The sequence below is a fragment of the Protobothrops mucrosquamatus genome, unplaced genomic scaffold (genome assembly GCF_001527695.2).
Source record: "Protobothrops mucrosquamatus isolate PMUCROS unplaced genomic scaffold, P.Mucros_1.0 scaffold_278, whole genome shotgun sequence".
NCBI classification, from domain to species: domain Eukaryota; kingdom Metazoa; phylum Chordata; class Lepidosauria; order Squamata; family Viperidae; genus Protobothrops; species Protobothrops mucrosquamatus.
Genome location: NW_015386354.1, coordinates 836518 through 849155, shown reverse-complemented (window position 1 = coordinate 849155; position 12638 = coordinate 836518). Strand labels below are relative to the sequence as shown.

At 45.7% G+C, this 12638-nt stretch overlaps 2 protein-coding genes across 2 annotated transcripts in view; one reads left to right on the top strand and one right to left on the bottom strand.

Moving 5' to 3' along the window:
* TSC2 (TSC complex subunit 2) overlaps positions 1-5443 on the top strand; it is a 55713-nt gene extending 50270 nt beyond the window's left edge. The window contains exons 35-41 of the mRNA XM_029287258.1: positions 1150-1236; positions 1575-1761; positions 2378-2517; positions 2926-3004; positions 3184-3275; positions 3874-3972; positions 4471-5443. Coding sequence (XP_029143091.1) covers positions 1150-1236; positions 1575-1761; positions 2378-2517; positions 2926-3004; positions 3184-3275; positions 3874-3972; positions 4471-4635 — 849 coding nt within the window. The 3' untranslated portion in view covers positions 4636-5443. The remainder of the gene's footprint in view (positions 1-1149; positions 1237-1574; positions 1762-2377; positions 2518-2925; positions 3005-3183; positions 3276-3873; positions 3973-4470) is intronic.
* A 3275-nt stretch (positions 5444-8718) lies between these two features.
* Positions 8719-12638, bottom strand: part of GNPTG (N-acetylglucosamine-1-phosphate transferase subunit gamma) — a 24266-nt gene continuing 20346 nt past the window's right edge. Inside the window, exons 11-12 of the mRNA XM_015831741.1 lie at positions 9161-9317; positions 8719-8947 (exon numbers count right to left, since the gene is read on the bottom strand). Of these exons, the coding sequence (XP_015687227.1) occupies positions 9193-9317 (125 nt within the window). The 3' untranslated portion in view covers positions 8719-8947; positions 9161-9192. The remainder of the gene's footprint in view (positions 8948-9160; positions 9318-12638) is intronic.

Sequence of the window (12638 nt, the reverse complement as noted above, 5' to 3'; positions counted from 1 at the left end):
GGAATGAACTACCCCCCGAGATCCGGATGATTCCGGATCTCCTTACTTTCCGCCGCGCCCTCAAGACATGGTTTTTCCAGCAAGCGGGCCTGACCTAGGGAGGATTTTAGGTAGGGATAATTTTAAAAGTATTTTAATTGGAAACACAGCTGGTAATATTTGGTTTTAATTCGGCTTTTATCGGGGTTTATTTTTTTTTGTATTTCTGTATTTTTGTATTTTGCATTTTTTGTATTTTGTGTATATTATTTGTTTTTAATATGCTGTGAACCGCCCTGAGTCCTATGGGAGAAGGGCGGTATACAAATTAAATTATCTATCTATCTATCTATCTATACTAAGCCCAATATTGAAAGAACTGTGTAATGAAATACGTTTGGAGGCTAAAATACCAAATACATGGACTGAAGTTAACATTACCTTAATACCCAAAGAAGATTCTGACTTGACGCAAATAAAAAACTACAGACCAATATCGTTATTAAATGTATATAAAATTTTCGCTTCGATTAATAGCAGAAAGACTAAAGAAGTTTCTGACCGAATTTATACATACAGACCAAAATGGCTTTCTACCTGAAAGGCAGATAAAAATAACTTTAGAACGATCCTAGATGTTTTAGAGTACTATGAAATTCATCCAGGGAAACAGATGGCTTTAATATTTCTAGATGCACAGAAAGCGTTCGACAACGTAAACTGGCAATTTATGTTCCAGCAACTAGAGGAAATGGATTTTACAAACATAATCAAAACAGTTTATCATAAACAAACAGCTAAAATAATTGTAAATGGAGATCTTACAGAAAACTTTGACGTTAAAAAAGGCACAAGACAGGGATGTCCACTTATCTCCACTATTATTTATATTAACACTGAAATATTGAATAGAAATATCAGGCAAGATATAGAAATTAAAGGACTGGAGATAAAAGATGAAAAATACAAACTACAAGCATTTCCAGATGACTTGGTTTTCATATTAGAAGAACTGCTTGAAACAAGCGTTAAGCTTATGGAGAAAATAGAAGAATTTAGAGAAGTGTCAGGGTTGAAAATAAACAGAGAAAAGACTAAAGTGCTAACTAAAAACTTAACAGAAAAACAAAAAAATTGACTCTGTGTGTTTCTCTCACTCTTGTCTTTAAGACCTTTGAGAACTCCATTCAGCTTCTAGATCAGATCCCTCCATATGACACTCACAAGATTGCCGTCTTGTATGTCGGAGAAGGACAGGTATGTGCCATGTCTGGTAACAGTATGTTCCTAAGTCACATTTCTGTCAGCAGAACCTCCTTGGAGGAGCTGGTCGCTTTTAGGAGGCCTCTTTCCTTGGAAGGGCCGGTTGCCCAACTGGATTGAAGGAGGACCTCTCTTCCACCGCAGGCTGGGCAGCTCTCCTCGCAGGAGTCGCATGAACAGTCCTGGCGGCGGTTGAGTACACAGTTAATCCTGAAAGTGCTTGAGGGTTTCAGACATAAATACTAAACAACGGAGCCCTTGCAGTAGCGTGGCCTTGGGTTCCTCTTGCGTTGGCTCTGCTCCGAGCGTTTGCTTTCCTCCTTGTCCTGCAGAGCAGCAACGAGCTCACCATTCTGTCCAATGAGCACGGCTCCTACAGGTACACCGAGTTCCTGACTGGCCTGGGCAAACTCATTGAGCTCAAGGACTGCCAGCCAGACAAGGTTTACTTGGGCGGTCTGGACGTGTGTGGAGAGGATGGACAATTCACCTACTGCTGGCATGACGACATCATGCAAGGTATGGGAGGTGGTGGAGGCAGCTTCTCGCCTGCGTTCACCTCCACCTCCATTTTGGAGCTGCTTAGGAGCTCTTTTGAAGCACGAAGGGCCTGTGAACCCAAGGGCCGTTTGATTCTCCAGAGTGCGGGATTCCAACCTTGCAGAGTGTAACTGTATTGATGTGCGAGTCAAGGCAGCGAAGAAACATAGTAACTCCCTCTAGACAGGGATCAGCCACAGCGATGCCATTTCACACCTCCATGCTGTGAGTTGCTGGACAGATGTTGGCATTTGCCTTGAGCTGGCATGAACAAACAGATGTCCCAGCTGAGGAACTCTTCAGAGGATGAGGCTTGTTGGGTTCCTGGACCATGAGATGGTGGGGGAGGTTCTGCAGAACTTAGCTGTTCCTTCTGATCAACTGAGTGAGAAAGATCTTTGCTGAGCAAAGTCCTTTCCCAGTTCTCAGCCCTTTTCTCCAAGCATGGAACTTGTGGAGTGAGATGGCTACTCTCCATCCAGCAAGCCACCTAAAACCCCTTGGGCTGCCCAAGTAGTGGTCTCCAGATGGTCCTTTTTTTGCTGCTTGAGGTCTGAACTATCTGCAGCCATTTTCCTCACTCCTTGTTTTATAGCTATTTTCCATATTGCCACTTTGATGCCCACCAAAGATTTGGATAAAAATTGCTGTGACAAGAAACGACATTTGGGGAATGACTTTGTTTCCATAATTTACAATGATTCCGGGGAAGACTTCAAACTGGGGACCATCAAGGTAAGGAGAAAGGCTATCCGATTGGCCGGCCTCTGCCTCCGAGAGGGGCTTTCTGCCAGTCGACGGAGAGGAGGGGAGAGGATGAAGAGGGGAGAGTGAGCTGCAAGTTGCCTTTGCTGTTCTAGGCTGAGAGGCAGCAAGATCCCGAGCCAATTGCTGCTCTTCTGAACGAATGGAGTCAGTGAAAGTGTCCCTGGGGGATTTTTTTAGTTGGGACCCTTGCTCTTATGGGATGGGACGGGATGGCCCAAGGCGTCTGCTCCCACTCTGGGTTCTGAACCGCTTTCCTAAGCAGGTTGACCTACATCGTTGGTCCAGAGAAGTGATCACTGCTCAAGTAGAAGAGACCAAAGCTTTGTGGTCCTCCTTAGCCGGTTCCTACATGCTGATACTGCTTTTGCTTTCTAGGGCCAGTTCAACTTTGTTCATGTCATCATCAAACCGCTGGATTATAACTGCAACCTGCTTACTTTACAGTGCCGCAAGGGTATGCCCACCCTCTGCCTCTTCACTCAAGTTTGCGAAAGTGTGGGGGTGTTGCAAATACTGTGGGCCTCATGACGGGATCAAAAAGCGGGTGCTGGTGGAATGAAATGTAGTAAATGCTGGAGGGTTGAGTGGGCTTCTGCTGTCTCCATGCCAACTCCTCTCTCCCTGCCATCCCAGATATGGAGGGGCTCATTGACACAAGTGTGGTGAAGATTGTCTCGGACAAAAATCTTTCATTTGTTGCCCGGCAGATGGCGCTGCATGCCAACGTGAGTCTGCTTTGGGTGGGAGGGTACCTCCCCTTCTGCCAGCCCTACAAGGTAGACCAGGCTCAGAAACCAAGGCCCTGTAGGTCAGGACGACTTTTACCATAAAGTTCTAGGAACTGAATCTTGCAGGTCTGAATGGGCTTCCCCCTCCCTCTCTTACGTGAACTAAGGAGGGGACTCCTTCTGACCCAGACTCCAGTCTCTCCGATGTGGCCGTTGCTTTGGCAGCAGCTCTTCCTCCTGTCCCTCAGGGTCTCCCCCTCTGCCCTCCAGAGCTCCCAAACAGCATTGAATAAGCGGAGGGAACCTGCTCTGAGCACAAGGCCTGCTGCCAGGAGCTGGACTCGCTGCCAGACCCAGTGGAGACCTTGAAGCTAAGTTCCTGGAGCAGCTGACCCAGCAAAATCAGGCCCTCCGTGCAGAGCGGGCTCCAGACTTGGGTCGCTGGGCCAGTGCCTGCCTGCGCCCCCAGGATGCCTATTTTCATCCTAACTTGTATGGCACGGGGGTTAGGTTTGTTAGATTGGACTGTGCTGGGTTGGCTTATTCCGCAGTCAGGTGTGCTTCCTAGGGCAGCTCCTCCTCTCTCTCTCCTCAGATGGCGTCTCTGGTCCACCATAGCCGCTCCAACCCCACTGACACCTATCCCTCGAAATGGATCGCTCGGCTGCGCCACATCAAGCGGCTCCGGCACAGGGTAAGGGACCCTCTTCCCTCCTTTTGAGTAGCCACTCGCTTCTCCCACACAGCCGGTGATATCTGAAGCCATCACGTCTCTTTCTTCACCAAAGGCAAACATGTCCTGGGAGAAACATGTCCTTCTAGACCTCTTGCACTGCACTCTTGGTTTATTCACTTTCAGCCCAACCCTGGGTAGCTCAGATTCTGCCCTTAATAGCTACCCAACCTCCTGTGGGGAAAAGATAGAGGTGTTTAAAATTGTGATTATTTGATTTAAATAATTTCTGTAGTTGCCCCTGGGAGGCATACAGAGATCAAACCCAAAATTATATGCAGGAGCCCATGACACCCCAGACAGACAGTGCATCTGAGACATAAAGACCGGCCCAGCAGCTGGGTCTTTGTGAGCAGCTGGTCTCTGGGCAGGGCCACCTGGGAGGAGGCAGGGGCTGCCACGGAGGAGGAGGCGACCACCATGGATCCTGTCTTTGCCATCAACATCTCTTTCTTCCAGATCCGAGAAGAAACTCAGTTCCAAGAGGCCGGTTTCCCCACTGTGCATCCTCCGGTCCCTACGAAAGCCTCTGTCCGTGTCCCCCAGGACCCGGCCCCCACCTACGAAACTGGACAGAGGAAGCGCTTGATCTCCTCCGTGGACGACTTCACAGAGTTTGTGTAGGGCACAGACGGCCCTGCCTCAACCTCTCTGGCGCAAAGCTGGGCCAGTTTCTTGCTCCCAGCCTCCAGCTGCAGCCATGTCAGCCTCTTCTTGCAGCTTTGGACTCCCTTGAAAGCTGCTGGTCTAAAGAGACATACAACTTTTGTGGGTTTTTCTAACCACCAGTTCTGTAATTAAGCTTTTTAAAGGGAATGAAGGCACAGCTCAGATTTATGACGTTTGTTTGAAATGGCAGAAGGAAACTCAGCAGCCCGACATTAATGACCCCAAGGCCTCCAGTGTTCCTCTAATGTCCTGGTAGAGTTTCATAAAATGTGCCTGCGGTTCACTTCCACCCGTGAGGATGATTTGTGACTCCTGTTCAGAGTTCAATCTTGCAGGAGCTGGGGAACCCTTGGTCTTCAGAGGAAAGCCAGTATGGCAAATGTGAGTGGATTGTTATTTAAGCCGAGCTTCGGGAGGCATTTGGGGCTGATCACCAAACACGTTTGCTTAAATCGGTCCTAATTGTTGAGAGCAGAACTTGCATCAAATTTAGCAAGAGCTTTCTGAGGGAACCGGCAGCTCCCTTTTTAATAGGCTACAAGGCCAACAGGAAATGTAAGCGTTTTCCTGAAGCAAGAATGTCATCTGCTATTCTAAATCTGTATCTCTGGAGTTCAGTGGTTGGATGTTCTGTTTGTGTGGCCAAAGGCCCTTCTCTGGTTCAGACTGTCTGGTGTATCCATATAAAAATAGGGAAAGGTCTGACACTTTTCCCAAAAGGGAGATTTGGGGGCAGCAATAAAACCTCATTCTGCTGTTTGGCTTTTCTGGTCTCTTACCTTTCCTTCGATGCAGGAATAAGGGGAGGGGATGGAGGTTGGTTGTGCCTGGGCTGCCATTACTTCTCCAGACACCCTTTCCGGCAGAGAATGGGATCCTGGCTGCCGGCATCAGCCTCCCTTTGGGCGTGAACCAGGCAGACCTGTTAATTTCGTCCCGCAGGTGGTAAGGAGTCGCGCTGCTGCTTCAGCACCCTTGGCCCTGTCACGGGGCAGAGCGAGCACTGGGTGGCTTTGGTGCCTGTCGTTTTCTTAGTTGGAAGGGGCCCAGCGCGGGAATCCTCAGATCATCTCAGACAAAAGGCTCTTTTGCCCAAATACCGTGAGGGAAAAAATTATTGGATCCCCTGCTGACTTTGTACATTTGCCCACTGACAAAGAAATGATCAGTCTATAATTTTAATGGTAGGTTTATTTTAACAGAGAGACAGAATAACAACAAAAAAATCCAGAAAAACACATTTCAAAAAAGTTATAAATTGATTTGCATTTTAATGAGTGAAATAAGTATTTGATCCCTTATCAATCAGCAAGATTTCTGGCTCCCAGGTGTCTTTTATACAGGTACCAAGCTGAGATTTCTTAAAGGGAGTGCTCCTAATCTCAGCTCGTTACCTGTATAAAAAACATCTGACCACAGAAGCAATCAATCAGATTCCAAACTCTCCACCATGGGCAAGACCAAAGAGCTGTCCAAGGATGTCAGGGGCAAGATTGTAGACCTACACAAGGCTGGAATGGGCTACAAGACTATCGCCAAGCAACTTGATGAGAAGGTGACACAACAGTTGGTGCGATTATTCGAAAATGGAAGAAACACAAAATAACTGTCAGTCTCCCTCAGTCTGGGGCTCTATGCAAGATCTCACCTCGTGGAGTTTCAGTGATCATGAGAACGGTGAGGAATCAGCCCAGAACTACATGGGAGGATCTTGTCAATGATCTCAAGGCGGCTGGGACCATAGTCACCAAGAAGACAATTGGAAATACTACGCCGTGAAGGACTGAAATCCTGCAGCGCCCGCAAGGTCCCCCTGCTCAAGAAAGCACTTGTACAGGCCTGTCTGAAGTTTGCCAGTGAACATCTGAATGATTCAGAAGACAACTGAGTGAAAATGTTGTGGTCATATGAGACCAAAATCGATTTCTTTGGCATCAACTCAACTCGCCATGTTTGGAGGAGGAGGAATTCTGCCTATGACCCCAAGAACACCATCCCCACCGTCAAACATGGAGGTGGAAACATTATGCTTTGGGGGTGTTTTTCTGCTAAGGGGACAGGACAACTTCACCGCATCAAAGGAACGATGGGCGGGGCCATGTACCGTCAAATCTTGGGCGAGAACCTCCTTCCCTCAGCCAGGGCATTGAAAATGGGTCATGGATGGGTATTCCAGCATGGCAATGACCCAAAACACACAGCCAAGGCAACAAAGGAGTGGCTCAAGAACAAGCACATTAAGGTCCTGGAGTGGCCCAGCCAGTCTCCAGACCGTAATCCCATAGAAAATCTGTGGAGGGAGCTGAAGGTTCGAGCTGCCAAATGTCAGCCTCAAAACCTTAATGACTTGGAGAGGATCTGCAAAGAGGAATGGGACAAAATCCCTCCTGAGATATGTTCAAACCTGGTGGACAACTACAAGAAACGTCTGACCTCTGATTGCCAGCAAGGGTTTTGCCACCAAGTACTAAGTCAGGTTTTGAGAAGGGGTCAAATATTTATTTCACTCATTAAAATGCAAATCAATTTATAACTTTTTTGAAATGTGTTTTTCTGGATTTTTTTGTCGTTATTCTATCTCTTACTGTTAAAATAAACCTACCATTAAAATTATAGACTGATCATTTGTCAGTGGGCAAATGTATTTTTTCCCCTCACTGTAGGTTGTAGAGTGGGTCATCATGCGACTGGCCCCATTTTACAACCTTTTTTATGGTGACAATTAAGCGAACCCACTGTTTGCTATGGGGAACTTTTGCCCAAAAGTAGAACTAAACATCTGTTTCATCAAAACTATAAATTGCAGTCGTGATTGGGGGACCTGGTGGATGGCCAAAAATGCAGGCCAGTTGCTGAGTGCCCAAAATGCAGCCACCTGAACGTGGGGGGGGGGGGCTGTCAGAACTTGGAACCGGGTTGAAAGAGCCTTTGGGGGGGAGGGTCCATTGTAACTTGGAATGATTGCTAAATGACTCGTCCCAAGTTGAGGGTTCCCTGGGTCGTGCACAAAGCTTTTTCAACACAGTTGGGCCAAAGGTTTGTTTCTCTAGATACGACTGATGGAGCCCGTCCATTACGGTTGCATGACGCAGCAGTTGTTAGGTGGACGACTCCCCACCCATGCTCCCTGATGTCATTAAATGAGCAGACATCCTTTGCATAACCTGGGTAGAAGCCATTCTCCAGGCAGGTTCTTACTGCAGATTCCGCTTAATGTCATTCGTCCCATTTACGTTGATTGGCAAAGAAAGACTCCTGGCTCATTGTTTTCCCAAGAGCATCTTTTATGGAAAGCAAAAGTGGTACAGAAGTACTGAAGCGGAATCTGCCAGCTTAGCACAAAAGATGCTATTAACTTTCCCTTTCTCCCCTGGCTAATCCCCCCTTATCAGTCGGGTAACAGACCCTCCAGTTCATGCCTTCTCCATCTCCGCCTTCCTTTGCTGACCTGCTGCTGGATTGGTGCATTTCACTTTCTGAGCCTGCCTCCCCAAACTGCCCTCCTTTCCTCCCACGTGCAATCTCTACCCTCCCCCCAATGCTAATGTCATTTTCCCACAGACCTGGGGGGGGGAGGAGTGCGCAACCTAGATCCCTCACATGTGCAGTTTACAGTAGGGTTTGCGCTCCTATAAGTATCTGATGATCTGAGGCAGCAGAACTGCGGAGCAGCTGCAAAAACAGATGAAGCTTCGCTCCCTCACTCTCCGCTCATCTCCAGCTCTGCGGCCTGGTTCCTAATAGGCCGTAGTCCAGTACCGGTCCATGGCCCGGGGGTTGGGAACCTCTGCCGTAGACCATTTCATCCTAGAAGCTGACAGCATTGATCCCCACTAACCCCCCCACCCCATCCCATCCCCTATCTCAGCACAAGGAGTTTTATTATAATGTTCCAGAACTGGCAACACCAACATTTCTCTATTAAAAAGAAGTTTACAGGCAGAATCCAGTCAAGAAACATTTCGGTATATGAAACCATGTTAGGGACTCAAATTAATACTGGAGTAATTTTGCACAAAATAAATACTAGCAGCATGGTTATAACTCTGTATCTTTATTCAAAGATCCAAGACAAGATACTCTCCCAACTCCCACTGAGAAGTGCCACTGCAGCACCAGTGTGAGTGTCGAACATGTAAGATTGTCAATACTGTGCTGCTTGTTCCATGTTCGTGATGCCTAAATGGGGCTCCAGTTGCAATTATCCAGAAAGGAATGGAGTCTAGCAGCTGAAGTCATCCCACAACATCTTTTGCTGTAAGGCTCTCTGTTGTGGAGGAAAAGAACACAAATGTTTAAGGAAGCTGCCCACATAGAAAGGCAATGACTGATCTCCCCATTTTCACTCCAGCATAATAATGAAAAGAATTCCAAATGGATAGAACTTCTGAACAAATGTTGGTTTGGAGAAAACAATATTGTTTGGGATTTAATAGTCTATCAAATTATTAAAAATTGCATGTGGATGGAAATACTTTACCGAAGCTGGGAAAGGCGGACAATTCAATTTTCTCACAAGGCATTGTGCCGAGTTTCAGCATCTCCATTCAAGTGCTTGTCAGCATTTGAAACAGTACTAAGATCTGACTTTTTTATCCCGACTGCTTGCGTAATGCGATTATCATCTTTGTTTCCAACTAGAATACAGGAAAAAAAAACAATGTCAATCTATCTTAGATGGCATGGAATATTCAGAGTTGGAAGGGACCCTGGAGGTCTTCTACTCCATCTCCCTGCTCAAGTAGACCTTATACCATTCCAGACAAATGGCTGTCCAGTTTCTTCTTAAAAACCTCCAATGATGGTGTACCCACAACCTCTGAAGGCAAGCTGTTCCACTGGTGAATTGTTCTCACTGTCAGGAAATTTCTCCTTACTTCTAGCTTGGATCTCTCTTTAATGATCTTCTACCCATTGCTTCTGCCTGCCCTCAGGTGCTTTGGAGAATAGGTCAACCCCCTCTTTTCTGTGACAGCCCCTCAAATATTGGAAGACTGCTATCACGTCACCCCAGATTAGAAATACTTAGTTCCCACAGCCGTTCATTTTTTTCAATTCTGATTAGCAGTAGCTCTTCAGAATTTTAGAGAAAATACCACAGCTACATTTGAGGTTTCCACTGCCAATAATAATAATAATAATAATAATAATAATAATAATAATAATAATAATAATAATAATAATAATAATAATAATAATAATAATAAAAAGTTGGAAGGGACCTTGGAGATCATCTAGTAATCCAACCCCCTGCTCAGGCAGGAAACCCTACACCATTTTGGATAAATGGCTGTCCAGTCTCTTCTTAAAAACTTCCAGTGTTGGAGCATTCACCGCTTCTGGAGGCAGGTTGTTCCACTGGTTAATTGTTCTGTCAGGAAGTTTCTCTTTAGTTCTAGGTTGCTTCTCTCCTTGATTAGCTTCCACCCGTTGCTCCTTGTCTTGCCTTCAGGCGCTTTGGAGAATAGCTTGACTCCCTCTTCTTTCTGGCAGCCCCTGAGATACTGGACCACTGCTATCATGTCCCCCCTCATCCTTCTCTTCATTAAACTAGACATACCCAATTCCAGCAACCGTTCCTTATATGTTTTAGCCTCCAGTCCCCTGATCATCTTTGTTGCTCTTCTCTGCATTCTTTCTAGAGCAGACATGTCAAACTCGCGACGTCACATGATGTCGCGCAACGTATCGGGATGGTTTTGCCATTGCTGGCAATGGGGTGGGCGCGGCTTCCGGATGATGTGTCCAGCCTGCGGGCCAGCAATTTGACACCCCTGTTCTAGAGTCTCAACATCTTTTTTACATCGGGGTGACCAAAACTGGATGCAGTATTCCAAGTGTGGCTTTACCAAGGCCTTGTAAAGTGGTATTAATACTTCACGTGATCTTGATTCTATCCCTCTGTTAATGCAACCTAGCACTGTGTTGGCTTTTTTGGTGGCTGCAGCACTGCTGGCTCATATTTAAGTGATTGTCCTCTAGGACTCCGAGATTCCTCTCACAGTTACTACTATTGAGCAAGGTACCCCTATACCAGTGGTGGCGAACCTATGGCACAGGTGCCAGAGGCAGCACCCAAGAGCCCTCTCTGTGGGCACGCACACACGCCGTCACCCCAGTCCTAGGCCTTCAGCTGGGTTTTATAAAACCTATTCGCTTTAGGCCTCCGCCGCCGTGTACAAAAACTTCTCGCGGAAAAAAAAAAGATCTTGCAAAGTTGGAATTAATTGATTGAACTTTTTAGTTCAATCAATCAATCAACAGCAGACCACCCAGTCTGCTGTTACCATCGCAGCCACGCCCACCCAATGGGCCACACCCACCTGGCACCCGACGATGCATAAGTGGGTTTTGGGTTGCAGTTTGGGCACTCGATCTCTAAAAGGTTCGCCATCACTGCCCTATACTATACCTGTACATTTGGTTTTTCTTGCCTAAATGTAGAACCTTACTTTTTTCACCATTGAATTTCATTTTGTTAGATAGTGCCCAGTGTTCAAGTCCGTCCAGAGACTCCTATATCTTAAGCCTGTCTTCTGGAGTGTTGGCTATTCCTGCCAGCTTGGTGTCGTCTGCAAATTTGATGAGTTCCCCATCTATCCCCTCGTCCAAATCGTTGATGAAGATGTTGAAGAACACTGGGCATAGAACAGAGCCCCGGGGCACCCCACTACACACTTCCCTCCATGTAAATGCAGTTCCATTGAGGACCACACGCTTAGTACGGCCGGTCAGCCAGCTACGAATCCATCTGGTGGTGATGCTGTCTAACCCACATTTTTCTATCTTATCAAGTAGTAGATTGTGATCTACTTTATCAAATGCCTTACTGAAGTCCAGGTAAATTATATAAACAGCATTCCTCTGATCCACTAATTTTGTCACTTGGTCAGCTATAAGATTTGTCTGGCATGATCGGTTTTTGACAAACCCATGTTGGCTTTTGGTAATGACTGCCTCTAGGTGTTCACTGATTCGTTGTTTATCTTTTCCAGAATCTTCCCAGGTATTGAGGTCAGGCTGATAGGTCTGTAGTTTCCTGGATCCATTTCCCCCCTTTTTTGAAGATAGGAACTACATCAGCTCTTTTCCAGTCCTCTGGTAGTTCCCCAGTGCTCCAGGATCTTTGAAAGATATAGTTCAGTGATTCTGAGATCACATCTGGTCCTGATGATTTGAACTCGTCCAGGCTGGACAGGTGCTTACTTACCATTTTCCTGCCTATCTTGTGTTTCTATTCTGTTTTTTATGGCACTATTTTTGATAGATTGGTCTGTTTTTTCTCTTTGTGTAAAGACAGATCCTGAAGAGATTACTGCAGATGAAATTTTAAATGCAGTTAAACAATTGAAAGCTGGTAAAGCCCCTGGTACAGATGGTTTGACAGCAACTTATTATAAATCATTGTCAGCTGAATTGATTCAACCCCTAAAAATATTATTTAATAGAATTATGTTGGGAGAACAAATACCACAGTCTTGGACAAGAGCTTTTATATCTTTGATACCGAAGGATGAGAAGGAGGTTTTGGAACTTAAGGATTACAGACCTATTTCTCTGCTGAATGTGGACTATAAAATCTTTGCAAAAATTTTGGCCAATAGATTGATGCAGATATTGCAATATTATATACATGATGACCAAACTGGTTTTATATCCGGAAGATATATGAAGAATAATATTAGACAAATTGTAAATCTACTGGAATATTTGGATAAGAATAATCAAGTGCCATCGGCTTTTATTTTCTTAGATGCGGAGAAGGCCTTTGACAAATTGGACTGGCAGTTTTTAAACAAAATGTTGGATTATATGAATTTTGGAAATCAATTTAAGACAGCCATAAAAGCGATCTATCAAAAACAATGTGCTCAAATAATTATTAATGGAGATTTGACAGAACTTATAGACATACAAAAAGGTACTAGACAAGGTTGCCCACTTTCTCCACTATTATT